This window comes from Trifolium pratense, linkage group LG4, assembly GCF_020283565.1.
Source record: "Trifolium pratense cultivar HEN17-A07 linkage group LG4, ARS_RC_1.1, whole genome shotgun sequence".
Taxonomy (NCBI): Eukaryota; Viridiplantae; Streptophyta; class Magnoliopsida; order Fabales; family Fabaceae; genus Trifolium; species Trifolium pratense.
Genome location: NC_060062.1, coordinates 4,871,464 through 4,890,497, shown reverse-complemented (window position 1 = coordinate 4,890,497; position 19,034 = coordinate 4,871,464). Strand labels below are relative to the sequence as shown.

General features: G+C 34.2%; 2 protein-coding genes across 5 annotated transcripts; both read right to left on the bottom strand.

The window, feature by feature from the left end:
• Window positions 1-321: 321 nt before the first annotated feature.
• Window positions 322-12,061, bottom strand: LOC123921522. Of its 4 annotated transcripts, none has more exons than XM_045974106.1 (11): window positions 11,817-12,061; window positions 11,091-11,522; window positions 6,357-7,392; window positions 5,971-6,080; window positions 4,500-4,676; window positions 3,779-3,905; window positions 2,394-2,455; window positions 2,029-2,118; window positions 1,531-1,644; window positions 1,305-1,433; window positions 322-729 (listed from the first exon to the last, which is right to left on the bottom strand). In XM_045974106.1, exons 5-11 carry the CDS (start codon window positions 4,500-4,502, stop codon window positions 655-657), a joined length of 600 nt encoding a protein of 199 aa, XP_045830062.1. In that variant the 5' UTR covers window positions 4,503-4,676; window positions 5,971-6,080; window positions 6,357-7,392; window positions 11,091-11,522; window positions 11,817-12,061; the 3' UTR covers window positions 322-654. The 4 variants fall into 4 exon arrangements, with proteins under 4 accessions (XP_045830062.1, XP_045830061.1, XP_045830063.1 ...); XM_045974105.1 differs by having other exon boundaries at window positions 11,203-11,522; XM_045974107.1 differs by lacking the exons at window positions 11,091-11,522; window positions 11,817-12,061 and adding an exon at window positions 7,503-11,034.
• A 585-nt stretch (window positions 12,062-12,646) lies between these two features.
• On the bottom strand, window positions 12,647-15,687 carry LOC123921520 (glycerol kinase-like). The gene is made up of 4 exons (XM_045974103.1): window positions 15,398-15,687; window positions 14,704-14,925; window positions 13,234-14,191; window positions 12,647-13,070 (listed from the first exon to the last, which is right to left on the bottom strand). Exons 1-4 carry the CDS (start codon window positions 15,529-15,531, stop codon window positions 12,825-12,827), a joined length of 1,560 nt encoding a protein of 519 aa, XP_045830059.1. The 5' UTR covers window positions 15,532-15,687; the 3' UTR covers window positions 12,647-12,824.
• Window positions 15,688-19,034: the final 3,347 nt, after the last annotated feature.

Genomic DNA, 19,034 nt, shown 5'->3' with positions numbered 1-19,034 from the left:
TTATTTAAACGAGGTGTGGTGGTTTGAGACGAGCCATGGCTTTGAGCGGACAACTCTGACTCCGGTGGTTTAGGAGGTGGTGGAGGAAATGTTACGAATCAAAAAAGAAACTGCATAGATATAATACCAGGCATAAAGAAATATAAATGAGCTTCAACCGATCAACTACATCCCTAAGCAAAATAACAGATGCTTATTGCACTTAAAGCCAACAACTCACCATGCATTCCCTAAACAAAGTTATTTACAAGCTGAACCTTTGTGATATAAGTTACTTAATGATAGAACTCTAGATCTCAAAGAATGAAAATAAGATAGAAATGAAGAAATATGTAATTGTATTGATTGAAACCGATGAACAATTACACTGTGAAAATGGAAAATGAAAATAACAAAGATAATAAACTATTAGCAAGCTAACAGCCCTCAAGAGCAAGTGCTCCTCAATTCACGTAATGTGAACCCAATGCTAACAATCAACTTAGCTACCCAATCTCTCTCCTCTAACCCACTATATATATATAAGACTCAACATCACACATTCCATGCATCCCCGCATGATTCCCTCCACATCATCATTCTTACCGTCTTCCACGTATTCTTTCATACACCCTCCAAATCTTGGGCTTAGGGCCCACTTGATTCACATTTCTATCACTTAATTACTGATTTGTTCCTGTTCCTGAGTGCTAGTCCATGAACACGGGGCAAAATCACTTGTTTCACCAGCTGAAGAACAAAAAATGTATTAGAAACATCATAGAAGTTGATGCTTTAGTATCGGAATACCTGACATTTAATGTGAACACAGGGAAAAAAGGGTTATCTGATATCATATTAGGCTGAACAGTAGCAGGGTTGTATGATAATATAAACCTCAAGGGGATGGTAAGACGAGGTAACATATAAACCGCAAGGACATGCTGACCTGCCTCTATTTTGTTTTCTCTAAAGTTTTGGGAGTAATTTTATGTGGTATGTGTGGAGAGTATTGCTCTAGGCTTCTGTATTTTGTTTTCGAGGGTTTGTGGATTGAAGACTGTCGATGACAGTAGTAAAGGACCCTATTTATTTTACTGGGTGGTATGACATGGTAATGTGCCAAAAGTACGTAAGGACCCTTTGAGGAGTTATTTACCCAAGGCAATACCAAGATTGGTGATTCACGAGGAGTACCGATTGCCTCTTTTTGTTTATGGTTTTACTAAATGTAGCAATTGAAAAGATACTCGGCAGAAAATATGTAACATTTCGAAACTTGCTAAACAATATATAACTCCTGTATGATAGAGTATAGCCTTCACCTGGGCATCAAGTTGCTTGGAAAGGGATACTGATTTTTTCAGGACCTCTTCTTGTAAACGTGCATCATTATCATCATAGGCCCGAACAATCACTGGAAGAACGTGTGAAATTAAATGATCTTGACTAGTCTAAATGAACAAAGAATAGCATAAGTGAAAACATAGTCATTAGATACAAAGATTTTCAATCTTCAAATAAAGGAACCACATTTTAACTCAAAAATACCTTGTTAATTATTAGCTCGGCATGCTTTAGAAGTAGTAACATTGTATCACCAGAAGCAGTGCTTAAGACAGGGAAAAGAGCTGGAAGTGTTGATTGCTCAAAATCATTCTTGTCCTAAAAAGTAGTTTTTATTTTATTTTTTATTTCCTTCATATTAATGAATTTCTTTTTATTAAAAAACAATATGGATCCATTATATTCTCATGCTAATTGTTGGAATGTGTGTAAATAGTGTCTAGGTTTATTATATATAGGCCAAGGCTAACCATAATCTTGTAATTCCAGTAATTAGGCAAAGAATTTCAAGGATCTGGACCTTCGAATTATTTGTAATCAAATGGTTAATGTTTAGCCTTGGTTTATAAAGCACACTATGCCTTGATTTAAACATTCACTTACAAAATAATATTTCTTGAAGCATTGGTTTTTTATTTACGATGTTGTCAACACATATTAAGGAACTTCATGAAAGTGCTGAAAAGAAAGAGATAACAGTACCTGAGACACTGCAATGGTTAGAACCATTGGTAGAATCATCGGCTGTATAACTACATTATTCCTAAGTTCTGCACAAAGTGGTGGAAGGACCTACATGGAATTTAATTTTCCGTACATTCAGAGTAAAGAAGAAAAGGTAAGTTAATCACATATTAAGGAAAAATACAATGACTGCAACATATTTGACATGATTTCAAAAAGCAAGCTGGAAACCATATTGACATACATACTCAAGTCAAACCCAAAATCATTGAAGTCATAGTGCACAGTTCCAACTACCAAATGATTGACAGAGCAAGAGTGTACTGAATTATATACTGCATGTTATTGAATTTGTGATAACAAAGCTAAATTAAAATTCTTACGATTATGTGGTCCAGGAAGCGCAGAGCATGTAACCTAGTGTCATTGCGAAAAAATTGTGAGCCTGCAAAATGAGGGGCATATATCCTATAAAGATAATCATAATAAATGTTGTAAATAATGTAAATAGCACTATTTTAGGACTACTTTGTGGCAGGTATTCCCCTTCTGTATCAATGAAGACCTTGAAGACAATGGTTTGGATAAAGATATGATAGCTAATAGAGCATTATGGCGTCATTTGATCTACTCAACTGACCACACCTAGTGGGAAGAGGTTTGATTGTTGATCATGTTGTGAGTGGAATCAGACTATATACTCCTTTATCTACTGACCATGTTGAGGATGTAAAAAAAGAGACACATGGCTGTGGGGTATGAGTGGAGATGACATGATCCATTTGATGGTCATGGTGGTGAAGGATCGTAAGCACGAGGGTCGTAGCACGGTTCGTAAGATCCTACTCAAGGGGGGAATTGTAACTTCACATATATACATATACGCACAAACACATAAAAATTATAATACATAACAAAATAACTTACAAATCACAACATTAAACTTAGTTAATTAATATTTCATAATCATCATTCCAAAAGTTCATAACAACCAAGTACCAAGTTTATAAAATGATAAAATAACTAAAAAAAGGAGCAAAAACGATCCTGCTCATTTTTCATTACAATCCTGCTTCAGAAACTCGACCCTTACCATCAAATGTGCAAAAAAGAACCGGAACAAAGTCGAAGCTCGTTTGGCCTCCGGTAGCTCGTAAAGTCGTGCGACCCTACGCACCGGATCTCGATCCTAACTATACTGGTGGTGACCGACTAACTGAATTTTCATAGTTGTCTATAGGTGAATTAGACTTGGAAGCTATGTTTTTATGAATGATGAAAAATTGACAAGATATATCATTGAAGATCTTTGATGCCATGTTGACATGACTGAGTTAAAGTTTAGGTAGAAAAGGAAGAAAAGAGAGGATGGCAACAACATTCTGCATGGGTGACATTAGATTGCTATTGGATGTGATATGATACAAAGTTACACCTATTTATACTCGTTTGTTACCGTGTAATTATTAGCACTAGCCTACACCAATTAAGCAAATAACATAACAATGATCCTGATATTCCAAAGTTATAGCTCCTAACAATTTCATGTCAATGTAACCAACTCACAGGCAATAAATTGTGAAGTACAGATCTATCACTCATCATCACACCTGACATAATTGAGACCTTCCTCTTCAGATCAGACACCACTAAAATTTTGCTGGAATAAAACTCCCCAAGATACCCCGTCAATTGTTATGTGCCAAGACTGTTTTCCTTTTCGTTCAAGCAATGAAGAAAATGTATTGTTTTAACAAGCTATATTTACCAGTAAAATCCATTGCAGTTGGCCTGAAAGATTCGTTTGAAGAGAGTATCCTTTGCAAGTCAGGAACCAGATCCGATGGGATAGATGAGAAAGCATCACTCGATAAGTAAGTCAAGGTATTCATGTACTGCATAAGTACAAAATCACAATTTCTTATTAATTTATAATTAATAATTAATGAAGCCTGTTGTTATCAAGTAATAAAGTTGTAGACTTTTTTTCTGTCAACCTAAATACATATAGAGTAATAACCTATCTATCTAGTGAAATGTATTCGACCATTGAGAAAAAAATATACTCTCATCTAGAGAGTAGACATATGCAACCACAGCCACAAGCCTACAACTGCATACTTAAAAAACTTTTAAAGTTACAGTACCTATTTTCAGTATTGTTAGTATCGGCTTTGATTATTACATTAGTAGTATTTTAGTACTTCTGCATACTGAAAATGATAAACCTTGAATATATTGTACTAGAAAATCTTGTGAAGTAGCTACATGAAAGCCTAATTTGCAAGTAACAAGCTGAAATGGAACTCGGATGGAAAATATCTTCCTAGAAATTAAACTCCTATACAAAAACACAAGATTCAATCTGGACCAAAAGAAATCTCTTTCCATAAGTTTTCCTGGTTCAAGTTTCTTATGCGATATGAAGCTCATTTATTTCAGATGCCATTACCAGTCTATGAAAAAGGAAGACAGGGATTTGGGTTTAACATCTTGACAATTGTTGTGGCAGTCAAACAACGGCTTGCGAAATGGTAGGCAAGACATCCCAAACTGAAAATATCAGAATAGCACCCAGCTGAAGAAGCAGTGATCCTCGCTATCTCCGGTGCAGTGTAATTAATCGATGGCTGAAGTGGCAAAACAGAGTCTTCAACGGCATACTCCTGTACAACAGCCATAGTGGAATAAGATGCAGACCAATTAAGCAAAATTTATTTCCCTCCAGAGGACTAGAAGGATATACAAATATAACATAGTTTTATGTTATCAGTCCCATATCGCAGTTGCAGAGCAGCCGAGCGGGATAGGGTGCGGGGTGACAGCTATTTGATATTTCAGATATACTATACACTTAATATTAAAAAAAATTAGTTGAAAATAAAACAAACTACTCAAAATTCATGAAATATTCATAATTAGAAATAAAAGTCACGAGTCTTAAGAAAAACATACTTGTAAATACAAACAAAATTCAAGGAAACAAACAAGTTAAGCCTCTAAAGCTTAAAGAAACTAAACATTAAAACTCAAATGAAAACGAAACAGAAAGTAAGGTGGGCGCAGCCACCCACCGTGACGCGATGCTCAGGCACAATAGTGACGATATTTGCCATTATTGACAACATAGATTCTAAATCACTATTTTAAAAGACAAACAAAGAAAGTAAATTTTCTCATGTCCTGTTTCTCAGATTTAACCAAATGAAATGCACCCTTACATTTCACTCTGGTATATAATAGAATATGCATCTAATACTTTTGGATACTTCATTGGTGACCAAATCAAGCTCTTCTGTTCTCAAAATAGAAAAAACATTATTTGTTCTGATATGGCCGACAGTCTTTATTATACAGCTAACGAGGTTCTGATAAGGCTCTGACCTTTTCATTCAAAGTAGTCTACAATTTCACCATGTCCCTAATATAAGCCTCATTTGGAAAGAAAAAATAAATTATTGTCTCTACTCTATCTAAAAGCTCTATTTCAAGTTACTAGATGAATTTATTATTATTTTCAAATATACCCCTTATTAATACTACTAATTTGTCTTGGGAGATGAAAAGTCGGGATTAGACACATCTATACACAGATACAAATTAAGCGATATTCATACACAAAATGTCCGCATTAATTATATGACCAATTTTTTCGTAAAATATGTGAAAAGTGTCAAAAGGGTCAAAAGGGCTTATATAAAGCGACAAAAGTAGTATGTTCTTGATTTGTATTTTAAGAATTGCATTTCGATGTATATTACATTTTATGAATTTTTTCACGTTACCGATATATGTATCCTAGATATAATAGATAGTATATTACATCCTATATTTTTCAAGAATATCCATAACATATCTTCTTCTTCATCATAGTATAATGGCATTTTAGAGGTCAAATATGTCAGTCAACTAAAAAATGTCAATACAGAAAATTCTAATCTTATCGGATCTTCCACTCACAGCATAATGGAAGGCATGCAGATTAGACAAGCACCAGGGTTCTGAGAAGAAGAAATTGCAAAACCAAATCCACCAAGTTTCCAGGCTCCACTCAATGTGATAAAAACATTCTGCAAAGCATAAAGTTTGTATTCAATGAACCAATCTGAAATTCATAGATGTTGCTCACAATTTAGAAACACAATTTACATGCTTTATACCATTTCTAACTACAATGGGACTCACTTTCACTGTTATCATTACTTGACAAAAAGAATACTTTTGCCAAAAGAAAAAAATTACTCGTCGCATGACAAAAAGATGAAGGCAAATCGCAAAAATAACAAAATCAAATTAACTAAAATGATTATTATAGAGGAAAAAAATGAAGTGAAAAGAGCTGTCACCTCAGGTGATATAGCTCGATGAATAAGATGAGCATGGTTGTGGAGAAAATCCAACGATTCTGCTATCTGAAGTAAACCATGTTTTACCTCCAACAGACTCATTTCCTGCAAATTAATGAACTACAACAATAATAGCATTCCACCAACAAAAAATTACAGAAATTGGAAATGCAATAAGTACTTAAAAAAAGGATAAGCAACTTTAATTTAGTCTGCAATAACACATGGCAAAATTTCACAACTCTATTGCGCGTCATTTTTTCCACATATCCACACAAGATCTTTACTCGTTACAACCACAAGACTATAATTGAGGCAATATCAGACCACATTTGACTGCAATTCTCCATAACAACTCTCCGTATCAATTATCTATGCTTTCTATCGATCTATTCTAAAAATAATCTTACGCGGAGAATTGCACACCTCTCTAATATCTGTTCAATCTCACACAACTTCTTTACTACTTACAAGTACAACCACAACGAGACTAAAATTAAGGCAATATCATACCACATTTGACAAAAATCCCCCATAATATCAACAATCACAACACGACTTGATTTAAAATCATGCTTAAACTTGCACATAATAAAATTAAATCAATTAAGCATTAGCATTTGCATGTAATAATTAAATAAATCTCCTATAAACATCATGTATCATTCTAGAAGACTCTAATCCACATGTTCCATGATATACATTCTTGATTACCTGCACAAAAGTTAAGGCACTCAACAATTAAGTTAATTTTTAATCACAATATTAATCAAGTATTTTAGAAAACTTTTGTATCAAATAACAACAATCGAATAAGAAAGATAACTTCAATGTGAAATAAGCTAACATTAAGACTAAGGTATTTCTTACTAGAGAAATTTAAAGAAATAAATTAGATCGTTAGCCTTGCAAATTTGCAGGAGCTGGTTGCAATTCAGCAGAGGTAAAAATTACTTGTTGCGGAACTGAACCAATTGGATACATCCAATCAGAAATTGAACTCCAAACTCGCAACCAGCCAGCACCAAAAAAGAAACTGCATAGATGTAATACCAGGCATAAAAAAATATAAATGAGCGTCAACCGATCCACTACATCCCTAAGCAAAATAACAGATGCTTATTGCACTTAGAGCCAACAACTCACCATGCATTCCCTAAACAGAGTTATGTACAAGCTGAACCTTTGTGATATAAGTTACTTAATTACTGATTTGTTCATGTGAGAAAAAGTATCAACAAACCACAAATCAATAATCATAAATCCAAAGAGACAGAAGAAGAATTTTAAATCCTCATTCATCATTTCATTCCAGGTTTTAAAACAAGCTCCTGAAGTAATACATTCATAATACACAAGTCTATTTTCCGTAATTAGAACATTGATCATAATCCAAAAGACATTATGCTCCTATGTGTCAATCTATGCCCAAATCATGAACTAGAGGAACTCATAATCTATTGAACAGTTAATCATGTTTCAGTTATAAATATGTGAGCAAAATCCCATTAAAATAACATTATCCCCTTTTGAACTTATCATGATTCTCTCTGAACTTGTTGTAGTCAGTGGTTCAATGTTGTGATATTTGGATAGTTACTACTACAAGAAGCATACAGTAATTACCAGGCAGACATGCAGAGCATCACAAATGAGAAGTTAATATTTCAATTAAAGACCATAACCATAAAACTATCACGACAACAGGAAATTAACTCAACCAAGTTTTCTTATAGATGGCACAAGATAGAAGAAAAAGAAGACTAAATTGGCCAACACCCAGCAACATGAAAGGTTTTGCTCAAAAAGAGGTGAAATACTTGGGGCATCTCATATCTGCAGAGGGGGTGGCTGTAGACCCTAACAAGGTGGTCAGTGTGAATCATTGGCCAACAATCAGCAATGTGAAAGGAGTTCGTGGATTTCTTGGTCTTACCGGCTACTATAGAAAATTCATAAGTGATTACGGGAAGATAGCACGGCCATTGACTGAACTCACAAAGAAGGATGTATTTGTATGGGGACCGGAAGCACAAACAGCTTTGAAGCATTGAAGAAGCAACTCACAACAGCTCCAGTCCTAGCGTTAACAAATTTTGCTAAAGAGTTTACTATCGAATGTGATGCATCAGGATGTGGTGTTGGAGCTATTCTAATGCAAGAGAAGCGACCCATAGCATACTTTAGCAAGGCATTGGGGGTGCAAATTTGACAAAATCCGCCTATGAGAAGGAATTGATGGCTGTGGTGATGGCCATTCAACATTGGAGGCCTTATCTTCTTGGAAAGAGATTCGTTGTGTCAACGGATCAGAAAAGTTTGAAGCAACTGCTGGAACAAAAAATAGTGACTGCTGAACAACAAAATTGGGCCGCTAAACTGCTGGGATACAATTTTGAAATTCGTTATAAGCCGGGTAAAGAGAACAGAGGGGCTGATGCACTATCACGAATGGGGGAAGGAAGCACGTTACAGACGTTGATTTCTTACCCAGTGTAGGAGGAGTGGCAGGTAGTACGTGACAAGGTCCATAAAGATGCCAAACTGTTCGAAATTATACAGAAGTTGCAACTGGGCACTGAAGGTAATCAAGGGTTTCAATATAAACATGGTAAGCTGTTTTATGAAGGACGTTTGGTTCTTTCTAGTAAGTCCACCCTAATTGCGAAACTGTTGCAAGAGTTTCACACAACACCTCAAGGAGGTCACTCCGGCTTCTATAGGACTTATAGGAGAATTGCAGCAAATTTGTATTGGCTGGGAATGAAGAATGTTGTGCAGGAGTTTGTTATAGTGTGCGATATTTGTCAAAGACAAAAATACTTGGCTGCTTCTCCAGGAGGACTTTTACAGCCACTGACAATTCCAAACAGAATTTGGGAGGATATTTCGATTGATTTCATCATGGGTTTGCCTAAATCAAGAGGATTTGAGGCCATTCTAGTTGTGGTGGATAGGCTCTCGAAGTATTGTCACTTTATACCTCTTAAGCACCCCTATACAGCATGTACGGTGGCAGAAATTTTCACCAAAGAAGTAGTGAGACTGCATGGAGTTCCTGCATCAATCGTTAGTGATAGAGTCCCGAATCGGATGGTCAAACGGAAGTTGTTAATGGTTGCTTAGAAATGTATTTACGATGTTTCATTGCGGACCAACCAAAGACATGATTATTGTGGGTTCATTGGACGGAATTCTGGTTTAACACCGCATATCATGCAGCAGCAGGACGGACTCCGTTTGAAACTGTGTATGGAAGAGTACCTCCCACTATCACACGTTGGGGGCAAGGAGAAACTAGAGTTGAAGCGGTCTAAAGAGAGTTGCTGGATAGGGATGAGGCACTGAAACATTGTGTGAGCATTTACTACGTGCCCAGGAACGTATGAAGGGATTGTCAGACAAGGGAAGGAAGGATAGGGGTTTTGAGATAGGGGAGTGGGTCTTTGTGAAGTTAAGAGCTCATCGTCAGCAGTCTGTAGTGACTAGGATCAATGCTAAGCTTGCTGCGCGTTTCTATGGACCATATCCAGTGCTGGAGAGAATTGGGGCATTAGCCTACAAACTTAAGCTACCAGAGGGGTCTCGACTTCTGTAACTTTTTCATGTGTCGTTGCTAAAGAAAGATGTTGGTGAGTATCAGGTGGAAGAACAGTTGCCTGACAACTTGAGTGGTGATGGAAATGAGATGGTGGAACCAGAACAGTTATTGGCTAATCGTACGGTGCAACAACAGGGAGAGGAGGGGCAACAAGTGTTAGTCAAATGGAAAGGGAAAAGTGCTGAAGAAGTTACTTGGGAAGATATGATTACTATGCAGAGTCAGTTTCCTCAGTTCTGCCTTGCGGACAAGGCAATTGGTTTAGAAGGAGGTATTGATAGGGGTGCAGCTAGTAATCTCGTTCACAATCAGCAGGGTGGGCCCAAGCAGTGGATAGTATATTCTAGAAGGGTACGGAAGGAGGGTAGCAAACCTTGAGGTGCCTGATGATGTGGCATTCCTTGGATTCTTGACTGTAACCGTTTCACACTATAAGGGGGGTAGTGAGAGGAAATAGATCTTATCTTGTATTTTGCTAAATGTTAGTTATGAGTAAGAGTCTGTAAGCTTCTAAGCCACTAGGTTTGGTCTAGTGGTGCGGGATTTGGGTAGTATGCTATAGGTTTTGGGTTCGATTCCCAGCTCATTGTAAACCAAAAAAAAAAAAAAACGAGTCTGTAAGCTTCTTACAAGAGCAGAGATCTGTGTCAGGAAAAGGATATTTCCTTTACTGTAATTCTCCCTCAGTTTTCATACCAATAAGCAGTCAATTCATCATATTCAGTGTCCATTTATTCTTTGGTTTTTACTGTTGTTTCTCTGGTCTCTATCAACTTCACAACAAAATATCAAGTAACTTTACCCTAAAGATGATCAAATTTATACAATTCTACCAAAACATAGATATGAACTAATACAAGCCTATCTATGCATCCTACAATTCTTTCTTACTACAAGGGCGGTAACTTCTACCTTATCAATACAAATCTTTTGGCAAGCACCAAAGCATGATATAATTTTCCAAAATCCAGCAAACCAATATCTCATTCCCTTTTAAATATACAGTTATACACGATACATATAATGCATACCCTATTTTCATTTATCATCTTGTTATCCAAAATAAAATCAATCTAATTACGTAATACTAAATATACTAGGTAGAATTTCACAGAAACATATCTAATTATCACCTGGTATAGCTCAAATTATGAGCACTATCTTTCGACAAAACCGAATCCTTAATATATTTTAAGAGCATCACAGAAAAATTCTTCCTCAGACACAAGTTTAATGTCAGGATACCTTATGAGCCTTAATCGCTTTAAGATAGTGACTCTTCTCATACACCAAATTATGAAGCTGCAGAGTCATAAAATCCACCGGTGCCTTCGCCGGATCCATTTCCATTTTAACACGATCTTCCTCAGTCAAAATAGAATGATTCGCCTAAAAAAATTAAGGTTATTGAAGCATATATCTTTTTGGCTCCCCACTATACAGTATAACTCCGAGTACTGTGAGAGAATAATCCATCATTCCAGTGACTGAAACTGGGTTTTTAAATATCAGAATTGAAACTACAACTGCTGCAGCCTGCAGCTCCTTTTTGCATTCCCAAGTACCTATATGAGTCAATTTATATCTCTTTAAGCAAATATAAAATTTTAGACAATGTGCAAAATGCATATCAATTTGCTTATCCTCATTTAAGTGATACTTGTAAAAATCAGAAATCTGTAGGTCGAAAATATGAAATTGCAGACAAAATTTCAGTAAAAATTGAAAATACTGTCCTAGGACTAGCTAAAGGGGATCCATCCATCCAATCCAACAGAAAAATTTCAGCAGCAATCCCTGAACGCCCCCAAGAAATTTGAATTAGTTATGAAATTGAAACTGGAAAAAGGGAGCCATACCTGAAGAGTGAGAGCACTTGGAGCCATGTACAGCAGAAGGTTCATAAAGCTCATGTTGTTGGGTTTGTATCTTCTTAAGCTTATTTTTTACACGATGGTTTCTTTTCCCACCCTCCAAATTTATCTCGTTTAAAACATCTAGAAAATTCTAGAAAATATTTTCCTGACTTTGCACTAAAAGAATTCATTTTACACATGATCAATTATATGTGGCTTTTTCTCGTGCTAAAACCTGATCTAGTTTGGAGATTTTAATAATAGACAATAGTGGACAAACAAAGATATCTACAATTTTTTTGTCGAAATATATATATATATAGGATGTATATTTTATGAGAATGGTGACAAGACTAAGTGTCTAGTACTACACATACACTTGAAATTTTCTTCTTTAGATTAGGGCACGTTTGTTTCAAGATATCAAAAGTTAATCCAAGGAATAGCTTATAAAAAAAAATCCAAGGAATAACTTTCTCACTTCTCAGGCATAACATTCCACAGGATAAATTTGCTATAAAAAGTGTTTGAGCAATATATATTTTGAAAATTAGATTTTAGAATTCCAAATAATATCTACTGCATACGATATAAAAAAATATAGCCCTTCTTTGTCGGTACTTTTATTTCTATCAAAACTATCAAATTCAATTAAAATGAACCAAGAACACAATTAAACAGAGAGGAGGGCACAGTTATATCTGCATGTGGAAGTAATATCGTGTTTAGAGAGTGGGGGTAAGACCAATATTTTTCCACAAAAAACTGATTCCATCATAAAAGTTTCCAGCCACTATTAGACGGGAATAGGAAGCCAAGCAACGTGGGAAAAATTCATAAACAAATTTTTGTTCCACTGTAACAGAAATCCGTGTCAATTATTATAACAATGTAACAAACTACAAACAAAATGTCAATTATAATACATAATTGACATATCCAAAGCTAAAAAGTAAAATGTGTACCAAGAACCGAGGAAATTAAAAATGTAAAAGTTGCATAAGAGCACATTCAAAGACTAAGATCTGCTAAGTCAAAAGATCTATTAACAGCTTTGGACCAAGACTCTGCTTTCTTTTTCCTCAAATCCTCAGCCATTAAAGGACGGAAAATATTTGCATTTTTCAGCTTATCCTTTGAATCAAAAATGTACTCTTCTTTCCAAACCCCAACTGCTAATCCAGCTGCATAGGCTGCTCCAAGTGCTGTGGTTTCAATGTCAGTAGGTCTAATCACTGGAGTTGCCAATAAATCCGCCTGTAACACATTATAAAAAAAAAATCTATTATCTATGTGAAAAGAGACCAAGTTTATGTATCAAATAAGGCATTGGTTATGTTAAACAATGTCAAAAGTTATAAAATATGGAATTACATTAAAGAAAGAGTTTCAAAGAACAAAATTCAAGGTAAGTCCAAACCTGAGTTTGCATCAACAGATTGTTAACAGTTGCTCCACCATCAACCCTAAGCAAAAACTCATCTTTCTTGGATTCATCTGCTCCAGAATCTTTGTTCATTGAATCTATGACATCTTTCACTTGAAAACAAATGCTCTCAAGCACAGCTCTAGCAATGTGACCCTTACCAGTATACCTCGTAATTCCAATTAAAACACCGCGAGCATCATCACGCCACCAAGGAGCAAACAGTCCATTAAAAGCAGGAACAAAGTAAACACCGCCATTGCATTCAACCTGTAATGCCAGACCCTCTATCTCTGCAGCATTAGAAATGAGACCAAGACTGTCTCTAAGCCACTGCACCGCAGCTCCAGCAATAGCAACAGATCCTTCGAGAGCATAATTGGTTGGAGCATTTGGACCAAGCTTATACGCTATAGTTGATAAAAGGCCGTGCTTTGATTGAACTACTCCTTCTCCGGTATTCAGTAGAATGAAAGCACCTGTTCCATATGTACTTTTCGCTTCACCTTTACGGCAGGCTTGTCCAAGCATCGCCGCATGTTGATCGCCTAAACATCCAGAAATAGGAATACCGGGAATTGGCCATCCAGCAGCAACATTGCCAATGACCTCAGAATTACTGACAATTTTGGGCAAAATTTCATGAGGGATTGCGAGTGCTTTCAAGGTAGATTCATCCCAGCTTAGGGTTTTTAGGTTCATCAGCATTGTTCGGGATGCATTTGAAACATCAGTAACGTGTAAACCTCCTTTCACCCCACCGGTTAAGTTCCATATCAACCAAGTGTCTATGGTTCCAAACAATGCATCCTTTTTCTTTATAGCTTCCTTGACAGCATCCACATTTTCCATCAACCACAGAAGTTTCAAAGCACTGAAATATGTGCTAATAGGCAAACCACAACTCTCTACAAAGTGAGTTCTACCACCAGATAACTCCTTTTCAAGTCTCCTGTTTCAAAATAATAATAACATCAATGACATTTCTAATGATGGAAACAAAGGCAACAAAGGAATGAAATAGTGCACTAACATCAACCATGGAACTAACAACAAAAGCTGAAGACTTATAGATTGATAGAGATCAAAACATTGAACAAACAGATCCTTATAGCTCAAAATAGAATTACCACCACATTACAATGATGAGTTCATTTGAAATAAAATCATATGAGATCCTTCTGGCTCAAAGAAGGAATTACCACCACATTAATCTACACATGGTAGAATTCAATCGCTTACATTTTCTTAAATTATTGTAAGTTGTGTTTGGCATCCATGTATATGTAAGCATTTTATAGTCTCCTAGCCCGATGAATTGTACTCTTAAACATGCAAAGATTCATTTATATAGGCAAGAAAACATAATGAAATTATTTATGTAACTAAAATCAATCATCAATTCAGGAAAGGAAATAAAATTTGAAAAGAAAAAAAAAAAAAAAAAAAAAAAAGAGAGAGAACCTGCAGACAGAGGCCGTACGAACATCCATCCAAACAAGAGCATTGTGAAGAGGAGCACCGGTGGATTTGCTCCAAACAAGAGTGGTCTCTCTTTGATTAGTAAGACCAATAGCCTTCAAACCTTTATCAACATTGAATCCATCCGCCGTTGCCTTATCTATTGCCTTAGTGATACAAACCTTCACACTCTCCAATATCTCCATTGGATCATGTTCAACCCACCTTTCAAATCAAACACAAACTCATCAAAATTTTCAATAAATGAACAAAACTTACAATGAAAGCAAAGATGGAGCGTGAAAATAGCTACAAAACCAACAAAAGTTTCATCAAAACATCACAATGAAAAGAGTAAATCATTATTATAATCTCAGAGACATTGCTATGATAGTCTTTGAATTTATCAAAATTACATATACATTCAAGACTATCGTTACAGAGCCTCAACAAACCGATGGTTTACTCCGATGAAAACAAAGCAAGGGTGTTGACCAAATTACAAACACATCAAAACTTTCGAACAAAGACCAAAACTTTACGATGAAAACAAAGATGGGTTCAAAATTTTCAATAAAAGAACAAAATTTTACGATGAAAACAAAGAGGGGCGCGACCATAATTAAAAATTCATCAAAATTTCCAATAAAAGAACAAAACTTTAGAATGAAAACAAAGATGGATTGGAGATAATTACCCTGCTTGCGGATAGAATTGAGTGAACTCAACCTGGTGAGATCCAATTGGTTTAGCAGATTTGTCATAAATTATGAATCTGCTACTGCTTGTTCCTTGATCGATTGCTCCAATGAAAACATCTTCTTTTGACATCTTTGTTTTGTTATTGTTTTTGTTGTCTGAATGAATTGTGTTAGTGTGATTTGATCAGCAAAACTAGGAACCTTGTATTTATAGTGGTTGATTTTTTTATTTTTTTTGACAGAATCGTGGTTGATTGTTATTAATTAATATTAGATTTTAAATATTAAATCAATGCTGTTTTTTGGGAGTGCTGATGTCAATCCACGTTTTTAGCTAAAAGTGACGATCATAGAGTTTATCCAAAAAACATCAATATTTGTTTTATAGAGTTTATCCGAAAATCATCAATATACGTTTTTAGCCATTATGATTTCTTTCACAATCTTTCCTTAAAAAACAATCTTTCCTTAAATAACAAAATATTTGTTTTATAGAGTTTATCCGAAAAACATCAATATACGTTTTTATGATTTGTTTCACAATCTTTCCTTAAATAACAGATTATGTTAATTTTTTCCTTCAAAAAAAAGATTATGTTAATTTTTCATTTATTTATATTTATTTATTTATTTAAAATGACTAGAAATCGAACACAATACCTCTAGCATATTATCCTAACCTCTTATCACTAAATCAAACATAGTGGTTTAGATTATGTTATCTCTTTGAAAACATTCTTCTATAAGCACAATCACAAATCAAATTTATTTAGGCACGCACACATGATTTTAATAAATTAAAAGAAAAATACATAGTCAAATCAATCAATATTAATTTAATTATATCTCTTTAATTTTTTTATTTTTATGTGAGTGTGCCTAACATTAAAGTGCTGAGTTTGTGTCTAGGTTAGACTTTCTCTATCTGGTTGTCCATAACCTAGAGAGAGATATTTATCTTCATAAATTCTTAATCACTACTGGTAATTCAAATTGTTCAAAGTAGAAGTGTTTCTCTAAATTCTGAATTTTTTCGGATGAATAGGAATAAAATTAGGATAAATAATTATATATTTTATATCTAAAGACTTATAATCATAATATATTGTGCCTAAATAAAATTTTCTTTCTAGACTACTTTAAAAATAAAAAATAAAAATCTTCGTTTGGAATTAATCTGATTGTCTTCGTGGGCATGAATGTCATGATCATTTGTTCTCCTTTCTCTATTAAAATTTAAAACCATAAAAGTAGTAACAAAACCATGAAAATTTGCCTGATTCCAATCTTTGAAGTTCATAGTTGTTGGTTGGGGAAGGATATATAGGAACTATCTACTAATGTTACTCTACTTTTTCATTTTCATATTGACCGTTAAGGTAGTTGGCTCACAGGTCACCACCCTTTTCACATGGACCACACCTCACCTCACGGACTCAAAAACCCATCAAAGTTGCTTCGACAATTTTCTCAAGATTAATTGACAATAATTTAATATACGAGTTTCAATAACATATTAAATAATTTTTAATTTTTTTTAAAAAAAATTGTGGATGATCTATATGATATAAAATTTCAATTCAACGGTAGATTTTATAAAATTTGTATTCGTTATAATAATATTTAAAACTTGTGCACTAAAATCTTCCATGTTAAACAAAGCCTAAATTTAAGTATATATTTTTCTAAATGTTTTAGTAAGAAAGGGGTATTATATATATTTTTGAACAAAAAGGGGTATTATATATTGTTTTATTTTTAGTAAAATATTGATGTTGTTGTTATTAAAAAATTGTTAACTATTTAATTATATGAAGGGGTCGGGGGAGTGAGTAGCTCGATTAGTTTGGCTCACACATTTGTAAAATGATAAAAAAAAGCAAAAAGAATTTAATAATATATATTTTTTAAATAATTAAATGATATATTCCGTATATTTTAAATCATTTGGTTTGGTCTAGTAGTGGGAGATCTGAGTAGTATTTATTGAGTCATAGGTTTGATCTTCATTGTCAATATTGTAAACAAAAAAATGATAGTATAATTTTTGTGTGTTTTGTCTATTTTTATTTTTACAATGAAGCTAAAGACCGAACCTAAAACCTCGTACATACTACTTAAATCTATCACCAAACCTAATCACTTCAAATATTTATCATCATATATAATATAACATACCCCCGTGTATTGAAAAAGATGAATGTAATATGTAGCATTCCTCTAACTTTTTTATATATCTTTGTTGTTAAGGAAGTTCGTATGATATATGAAAATAAATAAAATGAGAAAATTAAAGAAGCTGGATAAAAGCTCACTTAGTGTATCGGTGTTCGCTTGAGGTTTTGAAGTGCGTTCATTTTAAAGTTTTGGATTTGATTCTTTTTTGTACCAATTTTGGTGGGCTAGTCTATACAGAACAAAAAAAATTGGTTTTAAATAGGGCTTCACAAATAAACGGTGAGATTGACCCTCTTAAATTAGTCGGCCCTTGGACCGGATATCAATTTATTTATTTTTAAAAAAAGAAAAAAGAAAGCGGATCTTAACATTTTAGTAAAAAGTTTCTTTTGTATGTTTTATTTATGACTAGTTTCTTTTTAGAGTTTAATTTTTACTTATACAATCACTACAGAAATTTTGGTAATGGGGATGGTAATTTTGGACCAAAGACATGGCCACACAAGACTACAATTGTAACTTCATGTTTCAAAACTATGAGCATCGATTCAAAAGACTGGGATTAGACATTGGATGTCATGTGGCTATTTGAAAGTAAAAAAGATACGGTTGAATATGACAACCATTTTAAATAGATTAGTGTTATATGAACACAAAAAGACCGGACAAAAATACGACACAACTTTTCTCCACTCACAACACAATTATCGAGATTGCAAAAAATATTAAAAAAGCATAAAGTGAAACTTTGATGTATTTTTGTTAAAATATTGTGTTGAAATAACATTTCTCTTTTAAATAACATTGGCAACATACTCGTGCTCCCAATCGGCTGCCCATTGAAGTTCGTTTGTTCGTAAATCGCATTTAGATTAGAAATAAAATTAATGAAAATGATAACATTAAAATTAAAAACATTGCACCTCTCCATAAATGCATCAAGCGAGTACTCTCTCCGGACACAAATATAAGAAAAAATAACTGTTTACGCGGTGTTTACGAAATTTAGTTAACTGTAGTTAATTTTCTTGATTTAATGCAAAACATGAGTTAAGTTTACTATATTACCCTTTGAAAAGTGATTTATGTCTTGGAAATCACATAAACTTTTGAAAAAGTGAAATGATTAAACAAGGGTATATTAGGAACAATAGTATTAATTAGTTTAAAAGTAGTTGACTTTTGTTTATATTTGTGTCCAAAATTTGAAGTTTTTTTTTTCTTATATTTGTGTCCGGAGGGAGTACTTGTTATAGTGGCGCGAGATAAAGGTGTTGTGGCAAGTGTGAGTTAAATTTCACATTGTTTAGAAAAATTGAGGTTTAACACTTTATTAGTATGTTAGCCCGTGTCATGCACGGGATTATTTTCTTTTTCAATATTATTTATGTGTTTATTTTGATATATTATTTGAGTAATTTGTCTTAAAATTTTACGATAAAATTAAGATAGGTT

Bases quoted from the DNA above. Each gene is read 5' to 3' on its own strand.
- LOC123921522 (XM_045974106.1), bottom strand. The intron at 1,434-1,530 runs GTATTTTTGAGT...TTGTTCATTTAG, and splicing joins CCGAGCTAATAATTAACAAG to ACTAGTCAAGATCATTTAAT. The intron at 730-1,304 runs GTGAAGGCTATA...TTTGTTCTTCAG, and splicing joins CCAAGCAACTTGATGCCCAG to CTGGTGAAACAAGTGATTTT.
- LOC123921520 (XM_045974103.1), bottom strand. From the start codon at position 15,531: ATGTCAAAAGAAGATGTTTTCATTGGAGCAATCGATCAAGGAACAAGC. The intron at 14,192-14,703 runs GTTCTCTCTCTT...ATTTTGAAACAG, and splicing joins CGTACGGCCTCTGTCTGCAG to GAGACTTGAAAAGGAGTTAT. The intron at 13,071-13,233 runs GTTTGGACTTAC...AATGTGTTACAG, and splicing joins ATCTGTTGATGCAAACTCAG to GCGGATTTATTGGCAACTCC.